Source organism: Hyperolius riggenbachi, chromosome 7 (assembly GCF_040937935.1).
Source record: "Hyperolius riggenbachi isolate aHypRig1 chromosome 7, aHypRig1.pri, whole genome shotgun sequence".
Lineage (NCBI taxonomy): Eukaryota > Metazoa > Chordata > Amphibia > Anura > Hyperoliidae > Hyperolius > Hyperolius riggenbachi.
In genome coordinates, this window is record NC_090652.1 from 17,437,864 (window position 1) to 17,460,501 (window position 22,638).

At 46.2% G+C, this 22,638-nt stretch overlaps 1 protein-coding gene across 1 annotated transcript in view; it reads left to right on the top strand.

The window, feature by feature from the left end:
- The window catches only part of LOC137524114 (uncharacterized), a 40,755-nt gene extending 18,507 nt beyond the window's left edge, over positions 1–22,248 (top strand). The window contains exons 4-5 of the mRNA XM_068243626.1: positions 3,071–3,144; positions 21,545–22,248. Of these exons, the coding sequence (XP_068099727.1) occupies positions 3,071–3,144; positions 21,545–21,987 (517 nt within the window). The 3' untranslated portion in view covers positions 21,988–22,248. The remainder of the gene's footprint in view (positions 1–3,070; positions 3,145–21,544) is intronic.
- The last annotated feature ends 390 nt before the right edge of the window (positions 22,249–22,638 follow it).

Sequence of the window (22,638 nt, forward strand, 5' to 3'; positions counted from 1 at the left end):
CTCCAGCTAGTTACCGTCTGTGGGCAGCGGGCAGCAGCGGCAGATACATACCTTCTTCCTTGCGTTCCATCGCCGCCTTCTCGCTCTAGCGGCTGACGTCACTTTCGGAAGCGGAAGTGACGTCAGCCGCTAGAGCGAGAAGGCGGCGATGGAACGCAAGGAAGAAGGTATGTATCCCGCCGCCGCTGCTGCCCGGCCCGCTGCCCACAGACGGTAACTAGCTGGAGGGGGGCGCAGAGGGGATAGCCCGAGGTGAGGGAGAGGGGAGAACTTCCCCTCTCCCCGCCGACTGTGGGCAAGGCTTTCCCCTCATGCTGCCACCCCTCCAGCCCCCCAAAAACCGGCCCACATTACGATTTTCAGGTGTCAGCTGCCCATATTATGATTTTCAGGTGTCTGCTGCCCACATTACGATTTTCTGGTGTCTGCTGCCCACATTACGATTTTCAGGTGTCTGCTGCCCACATTATGATTTTCAGGTGTCTGCTGCCCACATTACGATTTTCTGGTCACTGCTGCCCACATTACGATTTTCAGGTGTCTGCTGCCCACATTACGATTTTCAGGTGTCTGCTGCCCACATTGCGATTTTCTGGTCACTGCTGCCCACATTGCGATTTTCTGGTGTCTGCTGCCCACATTACGATTTTCAGGTGTCTGCTGCCCACATTGCGATTTTCTGGTCACTGCTGCCCACATTGCGATTTTCTGGTGTCTGCTGCCCACATTACGATTTTCAGATGTCTGCTGCCCACATTACGATTTTCAGGTGTCTGCTGCCCACATTGCGATTTTCAGGTGTCTGCTGCCCACATTACGATTTTCAGGTGTCTGCTGCCTACATTGCGATTTTCAGGTGTCTGCTGCCCACATTACGATTTTCAGGTGTCTGCTGCCCACATTACGATTTTCAGGTGTCTGCTGCCCACATTGCGATTTTCTGGTCACTGCTGCCCACATTGCGATTTTCTGGTGTCTGCTGCCCACATTACGATTTTCAGGTGTCTGCTGCCCACATTGCGATTTTCTGGTCACTGCTGCCCACATTGCGATTTTCTGGTGTCTGCTGCCCACATTACGATTTTCAGATGTCTGCTGCCCACATTACGATTTTCAGGTGTCTGCTGCCCACATTGCGATTTTCAGGTGTCTGCTGCCCACATTGCGATTTTCTGGTGTCTGCTGCCCACATTACGATTTTCTGGTCACTGCTGCCCACATTGCGATTTTCTGGTGACTGCTGCCCACATTAGGATTTTCTGGTGTCTGCTGCCCACATTACGATTTTCTGGTCACTGCTGCCCACATTGCGATTTTCTGGTGTCTGCTGCCCACATTACGATTTTCAGGTGTCTGCTGCCCACATTACGATTTTCAGGTGTCTGCTGCCTACATTGCGATTTTCAGGTGTCTGCTGCCCACATTACGATTTTCTGGTGTATGCTGCCCACATTAGGATTTTCTGGTGACTGCTGCCCACATTGCGATTTTCTGGTGACTGTTGCCCACATTACGATTGTCTGGTGAATGCTGTCCACGTTACAATTTTCTGGTGACTGCTGCTCACGTTACGATTTTCTGGTGACTGGTGCCCACATTACGATTTTCTGGTGAACTCTGCCCACATTATGATTTTCTGGTGAACTCTGCCCACATTATGATTTTCTGGTGAACGCTGCCCACATTACGATTGTCTGGTGAATGCTGTCCACGTTACAATTTTCTGGTGACTGGTGCCCACATTACGATTTTCTGGTGAACTCTGCCCACATTATGATTTTCTAAAGGCCCACATTACGATTTTCTGGTGAACTCTGCCCACATTACGATTTTCTGGCCCACATTACGATTGTCTGGTAAAATGCTGCCCACTTTACAATTAATTTACAGTGAAACACTGCCCCATTACGATTATTTGGCACCTATGGGGGGGGGGGGGCCCATCCAAATATTCGCAGGGGGGCCCAGTGATTTCTAGTTACGCCCCTGCACTGACCTATCGTGCTATGTTGCAGACCCTGTAATTAAGGTCTGTAACTATCTGGTAAGCGCATCTAGTTTTATGGTGCTTATGGTGGTGGATTTGTTCGATTAGCGCTGAAGAATTTATAGAATTTTACACCTTCCCCTGAGACCAATTTAGCCTAGAAACTGCCCTGATTGGAAGCTTAGCTTCCAATGTGCACCCTGCATCACGTACATGGGGGAGACTTGGTGGGGGGCTTTTACTCACCATTGGCGTGCTGATCCTTCATCACGTACCTCTGATAACTTCCCCAGTGTCCTCCTCCATGTCCCTCTGCATATTTGCTCCTTCGTCTGCGATTACCTCTTCCCTAGCGATCGGTGTTGTAATTAAATTCAATACAATAACCTGTATTGAATTCAATATTAAAAAATTATTTAAAAAATGCTTGAAAATTATTTGAAACTAGCACAGGAATCCTGGGGAAATTGAACTCAAGGGAGGTTAATAGCACAGAACGGTTCATCTGTCTCCCGCCATTAAAACAGAGAAAATCAATGAGCTCTCCTATGGTAACCAATAAAATCTTAGTCATTTTATCCTCCCCCAACATCTCCAAAGACCTCTACGCCTCTCCGGTGGGGAAATTTTAAGTGATGTGCGAAACCTGGATTGGAGCAATTAACTACTGTCTGCTATTTAGTTCTATTTTTTTTTATTTTATTTATATAGCACCAGCATATTCCGTGGCGCTGTACAAAGTAGAAAAACAAACAAGGGGTACATAATAATACAGACAATGATATACTGTACATCAAATATGGACACTGATGCAAAATACAGAACTGGGGATTACAATAGCAGATGTAACATGATGCATAAGATGTATAACAGAGAGCAAGCTATTAAATAAATAAAAATCCAAGACACAAAAAGGTGAGAGAGCTCTGCCCTTGTGAGCTTACAATCTAAAGGAATGGGGGATAGTTCATCCTTATCTGGGTCATATCAGATCATAGTTGGGGACTATGTGATATAAAGAGAAAAGGAAGAAAAATGAAGGAATCAATGACAATAAAGCCTTGTTCAATGTATCTGTTACAGCTTAAAATCGACTATCATCCAGAAGAATAAGCAACAGTTTGAAAAAATGATAGACACTGCATATGGTGCAACAGGTACGTTTCCCGGATAACTTTGGGGATCGGCAGATCGCTTATTTTGTGAGTGAATTGTGCAGCAAGAGCAACATTTTTATTCATTCTTCAAAAAGTTTTTAAGCAGAAGTAAGGAGAAACCCCTCAACTGCTCCTGCCTGGCGTGCCTGAGCTCACCATTTTGGAGACAAAATGCAGCGCCATGCAGCTCTTTATGTTCCATGGGCGGTGATGTCAGTGCAGCTTTAGGATGGTGAGCATGACAGCCATCTCTCACCATCGTAGCGCCCTAGGCTCATGCCTAACGGGAGTGTAGTTAGAAATCATGGAGCCCAAAACAAAATGACAAGGCATCTTTGTTCCCCTCTCCCCCCCCCCTCCACGACACGCACACCCACAACAGCTTCCTCTCAGTATTAGGTAGCGCACACCCAGTATAATTAACACCCCCCCCCCCCCATGGAATATAGTTAGCGGTACCACCCCAGTATAGGTACCAGAGGGCTCCCAGTAGTCTGTCACCAAATTGGCCCCCAGTATTAGGTAGCATCCCCCAGTATAGCTAGCCAGATGTGCCCCCAAGTATAGGTGGACAGAAGAAGCCCACCAGCAATAGGTTAATAGGTATGGGCCTTGATTCATCATTGCCTTTGCGATAACTTTTTCCAGTTCGTTAAATTACCGAATTCGAAGTTTATCGATTTTCTAGTAATATTCATCAAGGTTTTTCCGCATTCGGTGCGAATTCGATAAAATATCGATAACAATGCGGTAACATGTTGATGTTTCCATTTTACAGCGGTAATTTAACACAAGGCCATAAGATTCCCATGGAATTGTGGGTAAAAGGCAGTCCTTTGAACACCACGTAGTAACATTCTGAATAGGGCGTAACACCTGGACCAGGATTCTGGAAGTGGCTTGGGACAATCCCACAATTTCGCCAGCTGTGGCTTGATAGGAGCCTTTTCTGAAAAAATGTAGTGCAGTTAGCAATTTAGATAACCCTGGCACTGCCTGTGTTCTCTTACAAGATGATTCAAGAAAAATGCAGATGTCCTGGTATAGCAAATAAATCCATTCTCTTGCAAATTGATCTGGTTCTTCTAGACCTTATTCTTGCCCTTCTGCGCCTTTGAATCACTCTCAGCTGATACAGAACCACTGCAAATGGCTCCATCTTCTCTGTCAGCAATGATCTGACAGGAATAACGACAGAGCAGTGAAGGAGATAACTAATCCTAAAGTTAACGCTAAACTACGCCCACTTTCATTTTCATGAATTGCACTTTCTATGCGTTTTATCGCATCATTACCGAATGATTACCGAACGCTCGCTAACAGCTGTAGATAACTTTGATGAATCCTGAAATCAACTTATCGAGTTCGGTATTTTACCAAGCTGTCGGTAATTGATTCCATAAGTCTTGATGAATCGAGGCCATGATCCCTCAGTATAGATAGTCTGTGACAGTCTCCCCCCCCCCCCCCCCCCCCCCCCATGCAGAGTAGATGCCTAGGAGAGGGTAGATCATTGGCGGAGCCTGGAGAGGTGAGTTATGTCTTTCCTCTGCTCTGCTCCACTCGCGCTACTCTGCACTTCAGGAGTCCATTGCAGGTCTCTATGGAGCTGATGCAGATAGGCTTATCCCTGCCCACCACTGACACCGGGCCCCCCTTGACTACGGGCCTCATGGCAGCTGATATGCTATTCCCTGTGCACCTGGTGCTAAATCTGGCCCTGTCACTGTGCATGTCTGTGGGTTAGACCTGGGGTAGGTGGTTGGGGCTTGGCAGTAGATTGGTTATGTGTAACATTGCGGTGGGAGGTTAGTGGTAGGCAGTGGGGAAAGGATAGGCATGGGGATAGTAGGTTAAAGTACGAAATTAGATAGCGGAAGGTTAAGCATAGTGGTAAGAAGTTAAAGTTAGACATCATATAGTTTAATGGGTAGTTGGAGGTTTATTGATGTAGGTTTGATTGTCACATCCAAGCGGCTGCTGTTGCACTGCTGCGCGCTCCCGCGCGCGCCTGTGTTGCCCCACGCTAGCCCAGAGATTAATGAATGGGAACCATGTTCCCATTCATTGATATAAGTCCCCGGTAGAAAGACCGACAGCTTCTTAAGAGAAGCAGCCATCTTTCTGAGCAAAAAAAAAACAAAACACGTCGTCCTTGTACTTCCTGTAAGCGAGAGTGCTCACTTACAGGATGGAATTCCAAGAAAATTACTGTGGCCACCTTGTGGCCAAATAGTAAAACTACATATACATACATTTTTTTTTTTCACATAAAACACAGTAAATTACATTTAAAATTAACTGTTTACCCCAACACCCCAAAAAATACCCAAATAAACATTTTAACTAAAAAAATAAATAAATTACAATTTGAAAAAAAAAACAACATAAATGGTTACCTAAGGGTCTAAACTTTTTTTTTTAATATGCATGTCAAGAGATTATATTACTAATATTTTTTAAATTATAAGCTTGTAAATAGTGATGGATGCAAAACTGAAAAATGCACCTTTATTTCCAAATAAAATATTGGCGCTATACATTGTGATAGGGACATAATTTAAATGATGTAATAACCGGGAAAAATGGGCAAATAAAATGTGTGGGTTTTAATCATGGTAGCATGTATTATTTTAAAGCTATACTGGCCGAAAACTGAGAAAAAATGCATTTTTTTCAATTTTTTTTCCTAATTTTCCTGTTAAAATCCATTTAGAAAAAAATAATTCTTAGCAAAATGTACCACCCAAAGAAAGCCTAATTAGTGGCAGAAAAAATAAGATCTAGATCAATTCATTATGATAAGTAGTGATAAAGTTATTGGTGAATGAATGGGAGGTGAAAATTGCTCGGATGCATAAGGTGAAAAAACATTGAGGGCTGAAATGGTTAAAGTAGGTAGTAGAAATCTGACATTACCGACAGGTTTTGGGCTAGTCCATCTCTCCATAGGGGATTCTCAACATGGCCTTTATTCTTTATAAAGATACTCCCTGAAAAGTATTTATACAAAGATGCCGGCCAGCCTCCCTGCTCGCTGCACACATTTTCAGCAGTTGGACGGAGCAAATGCCATTCACTAAGTGCTTTTGAAAATAAAGAAAACCCTGAGAATCCCCCATGAGGAGATGGGTTAGTCCAAAACATGTCGGTTCTGTCAGATTTCTACTACTTACTGTAAGTGACAGCAACATAGGAGAAAAGCAATTTATGGCTCATTTTACTCTGGAAGAAACTTACTTCTTATCTGTATATGTTTACATATATTTTAAATTTTAAGATTTTCACAACAGTTGTCCTTTAAAGTGAACCTTAAGCCAGAAAAACAAAATGAGTTTTACTCACCTGGGGCTTCTACCAGCCCCCTGCAGCAGTCCTGTGCCCTCGCAGCCACTCACTCATCCTCTGGTCCCCCGCAGCCAGCTAGTTTCGTTTTTGCCGACAGGCCCGTCAGGACTGGCCATGCGTAGCTTTTTCCGCATTCCCGACTGTAATTAGCGCTACTGCGGGCCGCAACGCGTACAAAAATACGCGTTGCGGCCCGCGAAAGCGCTAATTACAGTCGGGAATGCAGAAAATGGTACGCATGGCCAGTCCTGACGGGCCTGTCGGCAAAAACGAAACTAGCTGGCAGCGGGGGACCAGAGGATGAGTGAGTGGCTGCGAGGGCACAGGACTGCTGCAGGGGGCTGGTAGAAGCCCCAGGTGAGTAAAACTCATTTTGTTTTTCTGGCTTAAGTGTCCCTTTAAGTAATGGGGTTAGATTGTCAGATTTTGGGATGTGTGGAATGATTGGGTATAAGACAGGATGTTGGGGTTAGGCAATGGCTTGTGAGATGAGTTAGGCTTGGGTGGTAGGAGGGTAGAATTTAAGATCAGATGAGGTGTGGCAGGGCATAAAGGTAGTTGATTTGGAACAGCCATTAGAGGAAGGGTTTGATAGCCCTGGGGTCTGGACGGTGGTGTCCTGAATCAAAGGAGGCAGTTTAAAGGACACATCCAAGCACTTGCCACAATCCACTTACCTGGGGCTTCCTACAGCCCCTGCCTGCCGATCTGTACCCACGCCGCAGCTTCGCTCCATGCTGGAGGTCCTGGGTCCCCTCGGCGCAGGATTCCTACGGCGCCTGCACTAGCAGCTCTGAGTCACGCTGACTTCATTTGGACTGTACAGCACAGGCGCAGAACTACTGCACTGTACAGTCCAGAAGATGTCAGCGCGACCAGTGAACCGCACGCTGGAGCGCAGAGAGAGACGACGTGGAAGCCAACCTGGCGAGGTCGGCTTCGCCACTGGAGGGGACCGGGAGCCACCGGAGCTGCGGCGAGGGCACAGGACGGATGCCAGAGGCTGGAAAAAGCCCCAGGTAAGTGGATTTTTTATTTTTATATTCCTTGGACCACTCCTTTAAGCATATAAGTAGGAGGTTAGAGTTAAAGGAGATCCAAGGTGAAAATTAACTGATGAGATAAACAATTGTATCTATCCTTCTTCTAAAAATGACTTTCTTATATATCGCGTAGTTTTTACAGTTTCATTGTCTCTGCTCAATGACACATGCATTGATGTATGCAAGAGCTCAAACCTATGAACTATTGACCCTTTTTATGTATTTTCTGCCCTCAGAAGCCATTTACTGACAGGAAAGCGTTTTATGGCTGTAATTCCTTATCAGTGAGGGTTACGCTATAGTCTGACTCAGTCCCGACCAGGACAGAAACTGTCACATTCATATGATATGATATTTAACTCTTTCAGGCAGAGAAAGAAAAAAAAAAAGGAACACCGCATAGTCATTTCTGTGCTTGACACTGTGCATACACCTGTCTATCTCATTATGTCAAATGTCACCTTGGTTGTCCTTTTAAAATGGGTGAATTTGGATAATTTGGGATATTGTAGTAATCGATTAGGGTCAGGCATCAGAGAGATTGAAGGTAGAGGCCCCATACCCACTATGTGATTTTTTCCGATTATCTTTCTAACGACAGGCGATTCCATGATCCCGCAATGTGGGTAAAGGTGCACGATTGCGCAAATGACGTCTTTTAAGATACCCAATGACTCAAAGACAAGTGCTGCAATCGCTTGACTTCCTGTATGTCCCCATCGTGTAATACCACGCATACCTGCCGACAGGAAGATGAATCACTGGCTGCTCGTTGTGAGGGAGATGTTGCTTAAGTTTGGCATGTGGGATCTTCAGCATTGCCCGACATCCGATGGTATTGTTCTCGCTGCTCTCCTGCTGGAGGCCCCTCCGTCAAGAGTGCTCATTGTCCCACCCATCCTTCTGCACGGGGATGCGGGGGGGGGGGGGGAGGGGGGGTTGGGAGGAGAAGCATCGGTCAATCCCTTGGGCAAAAGAGCTCAGCTACATATTCCCCAGTGGGTATCTAGCTTTAGGCTTGGAAATGGCAGGTAGGTCTAGGCATAGGCAAGTAGGGGAGGATAAAGTTAGACATAATTTGAGGCTCTGGCATATAAGCTGATTTCCGATCTTCATGATTCACAAAGTGTTATCGCATTCGGTAACGCAGAAAACAGCTGATTTTACTGAACATTTTGTGAAGAGTCAATTTCACTAAGGCTGTTACCACATGGAAAATTGAAATTACCGACTCATGAGGTAAATGACCGTTTTGTGAGATATCTTACCTCCAGTCCTGAGCTGTTGATAAGATAACAAACAACCATTTCTGAGGGCCCTTTCACACTGGTGCACCACACTGCAGCCTAATGCTACTTTCTTTGGGAAAACGCTTCCGTGCTCATCATCGATTGCCGAAAAGGAAGTGATCGTCACTTCCTGTTTGGCTGGATACTAACGTGATAATCCCCGAAGGCTTGTTTTATGGAGGTGCGGTCAACGCACCGCCAACCTACAGTGCGCAGCCGGTCTGAGGTTACGGAAGTGTGTGAAGAAATAAAGGAAAAACTAAATTACTCAGGAAAATAAGTTAATAAAAAAACATAGTTCTCTAATTTTCACAAGTATTGTGTGTTATTTTATTATGTGTTAATTAAAAATGGTTAATAAAGTACTAATGGCTTTGAACTGATACAAGTTTTATGGTAATACAGTAGTTTATAGTACAAACCTTGGTCTTGCACTTTACTAGTCAGTCTAATAACAAATGCTGTCTGTACAGGGCCGGATTTGTACTTTTTACCGCCCTAGGCCACTGTCACCAGCTGCCCTGCTTCAGTATAGGTAGCAAGATGGCTCCTCTCCTCTAGTATAGGTAGCCTGATGACCCTCCAGGTATAGGTAACCAGATGATTCCTCCCCCTTTTCCTCCAGTATAGTTAGCCAGATGACCCCTCCCCCTAGTATATGTAGCCAGATGACCCATCCCCCCCCTTCCCTCCAGTGTAGGTAGCCAGATGACTCCCTTAATCCCCCCTTTCCCCACCTTTCAGTATTGTGGAGATATATTGAGGTGCTGATGATATTAGGGAGTACAGAAACCTATTCTATCATTTTTATGTCTGCTGTATATCTTTCAGAGGTGGAGGTCAGTCAGTATGGCTTGAAGATATTGGCAGCTAGCTTCATGGACTATTAATGTGATTGTGTGTAGTGTCAATAGACAGACAAAGGGGAACCTCATTACCTGTTTCTGGCTGTCCAGAGGAACTGTAAGCTGTGATCTTTTGTATTAATGTAGACAGCTGCCATTGTCTTCAGTGAATGGACCAGTCCCCTTCAATAGGCAAGGAAGCTTTTTGATGTCTGGTAGGATACAATCTCACCTATTGAATTCTGCAAACTTCAAGAAGCTAAAACAAGAACCCCTTTGAAGTTTGCATATCACAAGAAAGATTATGACAAGCGTTCGGTGATGTCACAAACGGGGAAACTGCATTAGTTCCTGGGGGCTGGACATTAAATGCCCCAGTGGACACTTCAGAGTATAAAAAGCAGAGACAGATACCTAGTGATCATCTGCTCTTGGAGTTAGTGCATAGCTAGAGTTGATCTCGACTTCTGGTCGAACAAGCGGCATGCTCCTGCCGACAACTTTGACACCTTCAAGTTGGTAACGTTTTTCTTAATCCCCATTTTTATTTTACGCAAATATCCGTGTGTGTTATCTTTGTAACTTTTATCTTGTAACTATTTTTACTTTGTTTTTGTAATCTTTTGTATATATTCTGTTCTGCACTGTTCCATGTTTTTCTGTAATATTAAATTATTATTTAATAAGCTTGACTTCTGCCGTACTAAACTAACACTCATAGCCTAGAAGAGACTGAAGTGTAACCGTGTATAAGTTTCATGCCTAATTGTACGCTTGAGCAACACTACCGTATGAAATCGTAATTGCATTGTGTGCGGGGGCGTTTGTCATACGTTGGCCTAAGCGCGCAGCTGACCCAACGTACGAACAACGCCAGAGCGAGTAGCGACAGCAGAGTGGCTAACAGTAGCGTTCGGAACGACTGTTAGTGGGTCTTTGCTTCACGACAGTGTAAGATTGCAACTGTGTGTGTGTGTGGGTGCGTGGCGTTCCCGTATTTGGCCTAAGCGCAAAGCTGACCCAAATACGAAAACGCGGAGTGCGCGCTGAGGACTCGACAGCAGAGTGGAAGTGTCTAGCGAACCGCTAGTGGTGGCAGTGAGAGGTGTTCTGAGGGGTCCCAGCCTTGTTTTAGCTTGACTAAGGCTGCTTCCCCTCTCAGTCTGGTCAAACCCGCAGTCGGGAACCGTATACGCAGGCGTGCCGCGGGCCGGTTCCTGACATAATTGGCTGGCAGTGGTGGCATCGTTTAGTACATTAGTACGCAGTTTAGCTCGCTATTCTCAGTACTAAAGGCTGGAAGCTTGCTAGAAGCAACTAGCCTACAGAAGTCTACTCAGTGCAGAATCTATATACTTTTTTTTTTGTTCAAGGATACACACTTGGTATTTGCTTTCCCTTCCCCCCCCCCCTTTTTTCTCTTTATTTTTTGCAACACGATGGCTCAGAAAGCATCCAGCTATGCAAGGCAAAACAAAGAGATACTCCTCAACCTGTGTGAGCACAAAGGCATCGAGACGGTGAGCGGCCAGACTAAGGAGCAGTTAGTTCGTGCGCTCGAGGAGCATGATGAGGCAGAGCGAGCCCGTGCTTCAACGTCAGCGGATGCAGCTCACGACACGCCAGAGAAGGAATCGCTCCCGCCACAGGATGCGAGTGGAGACGATGTCCTGGATGATCCACCGAACACGGAGATGACATCTCTGGAAGCCGACCTACAGCTACTAGGTTCGGCTGAGCCCGAACTACGCCTAAAGCTGATTCTGGAACATCGGCAAGCAGAGAGGGAAATACGACAAGCCCAGAGGGAACAAGTTGCACAGCGACACCAGCTGGAGCTGGCTAAACTTCAGCAGCAGAACCGGTCTGCTGGACCTGCAGAACGCGAAGGTGAGCGAGTCCACAGAATCCCCCTGGATAAGTTCCCCGCTATGGACAAGGACTCTGACATAGACACTTTCCTACAGGGGTTTGAAAGGACTTGTCGGCAGTATGGGGTGCCCTGTGAGCAGTGGGCAAGATACCTCACACCAGGGCTGAGAGGCAAGGCCCTGGAGGCGTTTGTGAGTCTCCCCCAGGAGGAAGAAACAGACTTTGAGGCAATTAAGAAAGCCATTATTGCGCGATACCACCTCACGCCAGAGGTGTATCGCAAACGTTTCAGGACAGTGCAGCGAGCTCCTAATGACAGTTACCTGGATCACGCGTGCAACCTGCGCACTGCCTTCCAGCAGTGGGTAAAAGGACTGTCAGTCAAAACCTTGAATGCCCTGCAGGAGCTGATGATAAAAGACCAGTTCCTACACACCTGTCCTGTTGAGGTCCGGCTGTTTGTGCTGGATCGAGAACCCAAGACAGTGGATGAGGCTGCGGAAATGGCCGATGCCTACACCGCCCATAGAGCACCTGAGTCCCGGAGGACTACTACACCCAGCTGGAGAGGAGAACAGATTGCTAAACCTGTTTCACCCAGCACCCAGAGGAGGCAAGCACCGCTGTCTCCTGGATTCAAGCAACCACTCGGAAATGCTTTGTATGTGACAGGGTGGGTCATATCAGCACGACTTGCCCAGAGAGGAAGAGGGAGGCCCCAAAATCCAGTGAGGCCTCAAACCCCAGTGAAGTCCCAACGGCTTTGTGTGCTACCAGGAATGCCACTGGCTATGCAGAGAATCTGCAGCTTGTCACGATTGGGGGTACAGTTGCCACTGGGCTGAGAGACACTGGAGCAGAAGTGACTCTCATACATCCCCAGCTTGTGAACCCAGAACAGTACATACCTGGGAAAATGATTGCTGTCAGAGGAATTGGGGGTGTCACCCCAGCAATACCCACCGCCTTGGTCCACCTGGATTGGGGGGCCGGCAGCGGACTGAAAGAAGTTGGGGTAACTGACAAAATCCCCACCAACGTTTTGCTGGGTACTGACCTGGGACGGTTAGTGGCCCGGTATGAGCCTGCTCCAAACCCTGTGGAGCCCGCCTCCCCAGCAGAAGTTCAGGACTCTTTCAAGGTACTGTGTGATAATGCTGGGCAAGTGGGGAGTGCTGGCGAGGCCCCAGGGGCTACGGACTGTATGCTAGGAGCCAGCCCTAGTGAGTCTCCAGTGCCTAGGCCTGGAGTGGGACATGGTGATACAAAGAATGCAGAAATTGATAATGTCATTTATGACGCACGGACTATCGAGGCGATCGATGCAGGAACTGTTGATACTTGTGAAGTGCTGAGTAGCAATGGGTGTAATGATACCGATAATGTGGATGTTTTTGGTGATGTTCTAAATGTCAATATGTATAAGACGGATAATGTTGATATCATATGTGTTGTGCTACATAATGATGCTTGTCCTGTGGACACTCCGTCGGCTGCAGGAGTAACCAGCAATGGTCGCTGGGCTGCAGCAGGTGGACTGTCCACTGAAGGGGCAGACAGCAACAGGCCCGATCTTCCTCCTTCAGATGTTTTCAAGACCAAAGGTGATGTGGTTTATGATATGTGTAATGTGGGCACTCCCTCCGCTGCCGTGGTAACCCGCAGCGCTAGCGAGTCTACAGCAGAGGGACTGTCCACTGAAGTGACAAATGTTGCTGGGTCAGCAACATCCACTTCGGAACCTGGCTCTGAGGGCCCAGGAGCCTCTCCGTCTGCAGCCTTCCTGGAATGTGTGACAGGCAGCACTGAGCTCTCTGGGGCTGTTCGATTTGACAGCAGCCTGGAAGAGCTCAGGGGGCTAGCCAGCAGGTCACCAGTTGGGAGGGGCGGGCTGAGAGGGTTCTGGGAAGTTATTCCCTCGGAGCTGTCCGAAGTGGAGGAGGCAGCCCGGCAGAGAATCGTTCCCCAAAGGGACCGAGAGATAGCTCCTGCCACTATAGAGAAAGTGCGTGTAGCGACGGTTGGAACCCTCCCCCAGCTGCAGCACTGTCTCAATGGTCGCGAATTCACTGTCGTCACTGACCCACATTCCCCTGGTTGGTTACGTCAGGTTGCCAAGGGCAACGACACATTGCAGCAACCTGACCTAGATTTCCAGTCGTGTAGCTTGGAGTTAACGGACAGGTGGGGAACCCTCCTGAGGATGCTAAAGGGTTACCCCAACCGGCCAGGCCGTCAATGTAGGCTTTGGCAGGATGATTCGTTAGAATCACCTGCCAGCGCTATCGGGAAGGGGAGCAATCATAAGAATGCTGATGGGCTGTCCCGTCAAGCAGAACCAACAGTGTAGGTGCTGGCAGGATGATCTGGGAAGATCATCTGCCTTGCACCAAGTTAACGGCGGAGGTGTGGTGATATATTGAGGTGCTGATGATATTAGGGAGTACAGAAACCTATTCTATCATTTTTATGTCTGCTGTATATCTTTCAGAGGTGGAGGTCAGCCAGTATGGCTTGAAGATATTGGCAGCTAGCTTCATGGACTATTAATGTGATTGTGTGTGGTGTCAATAGACAGACAAAAGGGAACCTCATTACCTGTTTCTGGCTGTCCAGAGGAACTGTACGCTGTGATCTTTTGTATAAATGTAGACAGCTGCCATTGTCTTCAGTGAATGGACCAGTCCCCTTCAATAGGCAAGGAAGCTTTTTGATGTCTGGTAGGATACAATCTCACCTATTGAATTCTGCAAACTTCAAGAAGCTAAAACAGGAACCCCTTTGAAGTTTGCATATCACAAGAAAGATTATGACAAGCGTTCGGTGATGTCACAAACAGGGAAACTGCATTAGTTCCTGGGGGCTGGACATTAAATGCCCCAGGGGACACTTCAGAGTATAAAAAGCAGAAACAGATACCTAGTGATCATCTGCTCTTGGAGTTAGCGCATAGCTAGAGTTGATCTCGACTTCTGGTCGAACAAGCGGCATTCTCCTGCCGACAACGTTGAGACCTTCCAGTTGGTAACGTTTTTTTAAATCCCGATTTTTATTTTACGCAAATAACCGTGTGTGTTATCTTTGTAACTTTTATTACTTTGTTTTTGTAATCTTTTGTATATATTCTGTTCTGCACTGTTCCATGTTTTTCTGGAATATTAAATTATTATTTAATAAGCTTGACTTATGCCGTACTAAACTAACACTCATAGCCTAGAAGAGACTGAAGTGTAACCGTGTATAAGTTTCATGCCTAATTGTACGCTTGAGCAATACTACCGTATGAAATCGTAATTGCATTGTGTGTGGGGGCGTTTGTCATACGTTGGCCTAAGCGCGCAGCTGACCCAACGTACGAACAACGTCAGTGCGAGTAGCGACAGCAGAGTGGCTAACAGTATCGTTCGGAACGACTGTTAGTGGGTCTTTGCTTCACGACAGTGTAAGATTGCAACTGTGTGGGTGCGTGGCGTTCCCGTATTTGGCCTAAGCGCAAAGCTGACCCAAATACGAAAACGCGGAGTGCGCGCTGAGGACTCGACAGCAGAGTGGAAGTGTCTAGAGAACCGCTAGTGGTGGCAGTGAGAGGTGTTCTGAGGGGTCCCAGCCTTGTTTTAGCTTGACTAAGGCTGCTTCTCCTCTCAGTCTGGTCAAACCCGCAGTCGAGAACCGTATACGCAGGCGTGCCGCGGGGCGGTTCCTGACAAGTATAGGTAGCCAACTCGCCTTCACACCGCAGCAGCCATCAGTGTCACTCATTTTTCCACTCTTCTCCAGTGCAGAAGCTTCCTCTTCATCTCCAATGATGCCCAAGTCCGTAGCTGCCCACCACAATGCAAACGTGCACAGAGAGCAAGGTGGCCATTGCACAGGTGGCTGGCAGCAGAGTACCACAGTCAGGTGCTCGCCTGATCTCCCTGCATTGCAGCATTTGCAAGCTTGCAAATGCTGCACCAGTTTAGCTTGCTGCTTTGGTGCCCTTCCTCCCGTGGTGCCCTAGGCCATGGCCTAGGAGGCCTAGGCCTAAATCCGACCCTGTGTCTGTATCACATCTTTCATCCATTTTCCCTGCACTGCAATAACCCATCAAATACCAAATTAAATATTGCATGATTCCTTAAAGTTTACCTGAGGTGACATGTGACATGATGAGATAAACGTGTATATACAGTGCCAAACATATTCATAACCAGGCTGTTTTACTTGTTTTATTTTGCTGCCTGAAAGAGTGCATTTTTAGGCATGGAAGTGACAGCTTCTGTCTTGTCTGTGCCTTGTTGGGAATATAGTAATCTTCACTGATAAGCAAATTACAGCCATAAATGTTTTCCTGCCAGAATACAGATTCTTATGGCAGGGAAAGATAGAAAAGGATCATTGTTCATGTATTTTAACTCTGGGATACTTAGTAGGCTGCCCAGGGTCGGATTTGTGTGGCCAGCTAGACCAGTTCCTAGGGCGCTAGGAATGCTGGGGCGATGTTGCCGTGGTATCATACTGCAAAGTTTTTTCCGCGCTGTTTTCTGCCCCTGTCCATCTGCCTCCCACCCACCGGAAGTCCGTCTGCCCGATGGAGGTCCGTCTGCTGCCCGCCCGTCTGTAGAAAATCCATCTGCTGCACTCCTGCCATCCTTGTGCTGTGACCCCCCCCCCCCCCTCGATGCCAAGCATCAGAACTCACATCAGCGCGCTGGCCAGGCAGTGCTCCATGCTCACAAGGATGACGAGAGAGCAAAAGATGCCGTGCACAGCGCATCCCCGTATACAGGAAGTTACATTGACGCGCACTTCCTGTATTTTTAAATATTCGGCGCTGCGCTGTTTACAGCACTTTTTACCCTCTTGTCATCACTGTGAGCATGGAGCACCGGGTTCTTCTTACCAGCACGCTGATGTGAGGTCTGACGCTGAGCAGAGAGGCAGACCGTGAGCAGGTGAGCAGTGTCACTGCTCAGATCGTGGGGTGAGGCAGGAAGGGGCTCCCTATATTGGAGGGGGGTCCCCTGGCTACCTAAACTGGAGGGGGCAGAAAGGGGGCTACCTATACTGGGGGTCCCCTGGCTAGCTAAACTGGAGGGGGCAGAAAGGGGGCTCCCTATACTGGAGGGGGCCACCTGGCTACATAAATTGAAGGGAGGTCCCTATACTAGGGGGGTTCACCTGGCTACTAAAATTGAAGGGGGCTCCCTATACTGGAAGTGGTCACTTGGCTACCTAAACTGGAGGGGGCAGAAAGGGGGCTACCTATACTGGAGGGGGGTCACTTGGCTTGGCAGAAAGGGCGCTTCCTATACTTGAGGGGGTCACCTGGCTACCTAAATTGAAGGGGCAGAAAGGGGGCTCCCTATACTGGAGGGGGTTCATCAGGCTACTTAAATTGAAGGGGACCGAAAGGAGGCTCCCTATACTGGAGGGGGTCACTTGGCTACCTAAACTGAAGGGGCAGAAAGGGGGCTCCCTATACTAGAGAGGGGCCACCTGGCTACCCAAATTGAAGGGGGGTCACGTGGCTATCTAAACTAGAGGGGGCAGAAAGGGGGCTACCTATACTAGAGGGGGTTCACCTGGCTACCTAAATTGAAGGGGGCTCCCTATACTGGAGGGGGGTTACCTGGCTACCTAAACTGGAGGGGATAAAAAGGGGGCTACTTATACTGGAGGGGAAGTAATCTGGTTGCTTATACTGAAGGGGGGCATCAGGCTACCTTTATACTAATATTTAGGGGCACATGGCTACTTAATTATTTTATTTTGAAGCAACTTTTTCTTAATTTGTCTTGAGGCAACTGACTAAGAATTCTTTTTTCTAGACTCTAGAAGCATGTGACTGTTCAATTTTATCTGGATGCTTGTGACTATTTAAATTGTACCTGAGATGTTATTACAAGCAGCATTCATACTTACCTGGTACTCCCTTGCCATCCTCCCAGACCGCTCCATTGTCCCATGGTAAGCTGAAAATTGACCTGTTGCATATACGTGGGCTGGGAGCGCGATGGGAGGCACGCATGCGCAGTGGAGTGTGGCTGGCCAAATTACCACAGGATAGAGGAGTGACTCGGGAGATCGGCTCAGGAGCCCTCATCCTGCATGAGGCTGGAGGAAGCCCTAGATAAGTATGAATGCTGCTAGTAGTATTGTCTAAGGTTTCCTTAAATTTTTTTATCTGGAGGTATGTGGCTACTTAATTCTTTTCTCTAGGGAAATATCACTACTTTTTTTGTTTTTTCTATCTTTGGCATCCGGCCACTGAATTTTTTTTTTTTATCTAAAGGCATGTGACTTCTTGAATCTTTTATGCAGAGGCATGTGACTACTACATTCTTGTATCTATAGGTGTACCAATTGTTTTCTCTGGAAACATGTGACTACTTAATTCTTTGATTTTGTGGCACACGGCTACTTAATTCTTGTATCTAGGGAGGCAATAGCTTCTTAATTTTTGCATTCCAGGGGCTATACCGACTACCATACTTAATTCTGTATTCTGGGGAACCCAGCTGCGCTTGCTTGACTAGTGTGTATAAATAGTGTGTGTGAAGTTGGTTAGGATGCGGTCGATCAAGGGGCGGCTGAAGATAGTGGGCCTTGGGCGGCGAAGAGTACAAATCCGGCCCTGAGGCTGCCTCTGATTAGAGACAGTAAAACATTCAACCTACATTGTAAGGGTTAAAATAAAAAAGAAAACCAAAAAAGTCATTTTTATGAGTAGGAGGATAACTATACCGTATTTTTCAGACTATAAGATGCTCCTGACCATTAGACACGCCTAAGTTTAGAGGACAAAAACCAGGGGAATAAAATACATATATACTAAACCTGGTGTGTCCATAGTGAAGGGGCATCTTGTGGATTATAACCTCTTTGTACCTCATGCCCCCTTGTACCTCTGGTGTCGTCCTGTGTCCCCCATGTGACTACCTCTGTCCTCCTTGTGTCCCCCTCTACTCCTCTTTCTGTCCCCCTGTGTCCTCCTCTGCATTGGCACACTACAGGGGATCCCCAACATTGCGGTGGGTTGGAGGTTTCTATTTGCAGGCGTTCACAAGTCAGGGACTCCCTGCATTTGGACGCAGTGAGTCTTATGCTGCATACACACTTGAGATAAAAGTCTCTGGAAAAGGCAAGATCACAGACCAATTATACCCCATTCCATGTAGTATGAGAGCCATACTCTACACAGTCTATTCTATGGAGCTGTTTACCTACATTGTTTTGAATGAAGACGGCTTTTGTTTGAAGCCGTCTTCATTCTACTTGCAATCGGCAAGTCTAATTGGATTTAGGAACGCTTGTTCCTAACATCCAATTAGTCACCTGCTGTGCGGGCTGGCTGGAGAGTGCGCGAGAGTTCCCCGCCCACTCCCAGCCAGTAAACAAACAAGTGCGCCTTTCTCCGTCCCTGGGGGTGAAGCGGTGCGCAGAGGGACGGAGACATTTAGCACTGGGGGGGGGGGGGGGTGGTGAAGTGGTTAAAGCTCAGTTGAGTCAGGAAGTGAAGTATTTGACCCGGAAATTAATAAATACAATGTATTTATTCATATAAGGGCTCAGCAAATCGCAATACAAAACATTTTTCAAGCACTTTGCGATTTCCCTATATCTGCTATTGAGCCAAAGCGCTCAGTAAATGGTACATGTAGCATGTTTGCGATTTTAATAAAATCAAAACGTGCACATGTGAACAGTCTCGTAGGAAATCATTGCACAACGCTTTTAGGGCGATTTGTAAAATCGCCAGCGCTTAAAAAAAAAAAAAAATCGGAAATGCTCATAGTGTGAACAAGCCCTTATAGTCCAAAAAATTCAGTATTTGTTTGTCATCAGTTCATTTTCACCTTGGGTTCACTTTAAAATACTGAATAAAATAAAAAATCTTAGGCAGGGAACATACTTGTGTGTGCACTTTTCCCCACGATTCGCATTCTGCATTCGAGTAGGGATCACATTTTTCCACATATGATTTTCAACACAGAAATCTGTGCTATTTATAATTGCAAGGCAAAACGTGAATGCAAACTGCGAACGAATACGGACCAACGTGTTATTCGCAAGTAGGTCATTAACTATAATGGCCAGTGCGGGAGTGCCATGATTGAAGCAATTGTGTCCGCCTTAGTGGGTTGTCATGCAGTTTTTCTGGAACTTCCTAAACCAGGGGTCCCCAAACTTTTTCGGTCAAGGGCCAGGTCAACATACTTCAGATTGCTGCGGGGCCAGAAACATACATAAAATGTTGAAAAACATTACATTGAATCTACGTATTAATTCCCCCCCCCCCCCCCAATCTTGCCCGACCTCCCAGCAGCAGCCATTCAGTCATGTGGCGCCCGAAGGACGTCTTTGTGCCCCAGACAGTGCAGCATACCCAGGTAACAACCTGCCATCCAGTTGGACAGCAGTGTCACCTGATGAACCTGATTGGAAGCCAGCAAATTACTGCTCTCTGGCTTCTACAGTATGTGGATGGGTGGTGCCAGCACTGCTATTCTATATGTGGGCCCACGATATTTTAAGGTGCAGTGGGCCACATCTATAACCATTTCAGCCCGCGGGGATTTTTCACCTTATGTATCAGAGCAATTTTCACCTCCCATTCATTCGCTAATAACTTTATCACTACTTATCACAATTTATTGATCTATATCTTTTTTTTTTCCGCCACTAATTAGGCTTTCTTTGGGTGGTACATTTTGCTAAGAATTATTAATCCTGTTAAAATGCATTTATAAAAAAATAAAATAAGAAAAAAATGGAAAAAATTCATTATTTCTCAGTTTTCGGCCATTATAGCTTTAAAATAATCCATGCTACCATAATTAAAACCTATGTATTTTATTTGCCCGTTTGTCTCGGTTATTATACCATTTAAATTTTGTCCCTATCACAATGTATGGTGCATTGTTTCCTTTTTGCGTCCATCACTATTTACAAGCTCAAAATTTTAAAAATGTTCGTAGTATACCCCCTTCAAATGCATATTTAAAAAGTTCAGACCCTTAGGTAACTATTTGTCTTTTTTTTTTATTGTAATTTTTTTTTTCCATTAAAAATTTTATTTGGGTAATATTTTGGTGTGGGAAATAAACAGTTGATTTTTAATGTTGTTATATGTGTAAATTGTAATGTAAAAAATATGTAGATGTAGTTTTACTATTTGGCCACAAGATGGCCACTTTTAGTTTTCTTTCTTCCCTCCTTGTTCTTCTCGCTAAGCGGAAGCACAAGGGGATGCGAAAATTTTGATGCGCAGAAAGGCTGAAGCCTCTTGTAAGAGCGCTTCGGTTTTTCTGCTGGGGACACGGATTGGTGATCGGGAACCATGTTCCTGTTCACTGATCCCAGGGCTACCGGGGGACACCACGGGGGCACAGGGGTGCGATCGCGCGTAGGAGCGCGCCACCGCAGCAGATCAGCCGCCTGGACGTAAGCTTCACGTCCGGGTGGCAGAAATGGTTAAATTATACATTTGGTGTTTGGGGGCCAGTGAAAAGGCCTCAGGGGGCCGCATTTGGCCCGCGGGCCTTGGTTTGAGGACCACTGTCCTAAACTAATACTACATGAAAATCTTGGTGAATATTTAGAAAATCTATACAGCAAAGTCCCTATTGTCCGTCAATGGATCAGGCGGGGATTGCCTGATGCCGGATACATGTGGTGGCCGGTTGCTTGAGCAACATGAAGTTGCCGTGTCACCTGACCCGCATCTAGTCACGTGACACGCTGGGAGCCGTGCACAGACGCTGGAAGCCGCTAGGAGCTACAGAACGTCGCTGGAGGCTCGGTGAGTATTTTGTGGTCGGCAAACCTCCCCGAAAGTCCCCACCCCAAAAATGTTCCCGTTATCCCCTCAGGTATGCAGATTAGTTGAGACTTCAGATTGCCTGAGTTCTGGATAATGGAGACTTTGCTGTATATTTTTTACCACAAGGTAAATTACCGAACATTAAATTTTTACCAAACAGGTCTTGGTGAATTCAACTGTGTGTAAATCTTTTCACAGGACTTCATCCCATCATTGTTCTCACAAAACATGAACCATATTATTCTATTGGCAAAGTTGTATACCAATTCACCGATCTTGGCTGTCTACACATCATCCCTCTGGAAAATTACACACCCCAGAATCCGAGAAGAAACCCAGAGACTGACGAAAAAATCTTGAATTTTTTAAAAGTCTGCTTGCAGGAAGCCGACCGATTGATCCAACGTAAACACAACCCGGATCTGCGCAAGGTCATGATGAGAAAAATCGCAGCACGGATTGTCTCTGAAGAGGAGAAAATGAAAGTCCAATTAGAAAGTCTGAAGAAAGAACTTCAAACGACAAAGGAAAAGGTTAAAGATGAGATGCTTAAGAAGATGTTTAAGTTTTTTTGTTATTTTTTACTTACTTGTTTCATAATTGCTTCAAATTACCTTGCTTATAAGACGAAACAAGCCTAGTGCAAATAAAAGAACTAGCCACATGATCGCAGGGGTAGACAAAGTCTGGTTGGTGGTGATGATCCACAACAGCCGGTAACAAAAACATACAATGAGAAGAGAACAGCTCAGAATGTTTGGATTACCGTATACGTACGCTATTGCTTATGGAACTTTGACATGATATTTCACAAGTTGCCCTTATACTAAATATAGTGTTTAATTTAATCGTCAGTTACTGAAAAGTTAAATTACAGAAGTGGAGAGGATTCATGAGAAAAATTAAAGGACATCTCTATTGAAAATTCTGCCCCATAATTATTTGTGTAATAGGAAGAAAAATAAAGTCTGCAGGAGTACCACAGCTGGTAATGATCAGGTGGCCCCAGGTAGAGGGGGTGGAAGGTACGTTATCTGTTCTTTTCCATTAGTATTGCGCTGGTCTCCTCTCTGGTTTCTAGTTGACCATCTGGTAGGTCAAAAGGAGTTGATCTGAACAGGCAGCAGCCTCCTCCTCTTCCTGTCATAGATCCCGCCCACCTTCCCTCAAGGATGATGTTAATGAATGCTGATTTAAATAGTGGATACCACCTCAGTGCTAAAAGTAATGGATGGAAGCATCTCATGAACTGTAAATACCTTTCCCCCTCTACAAGGGGTCACTTGTAGTTT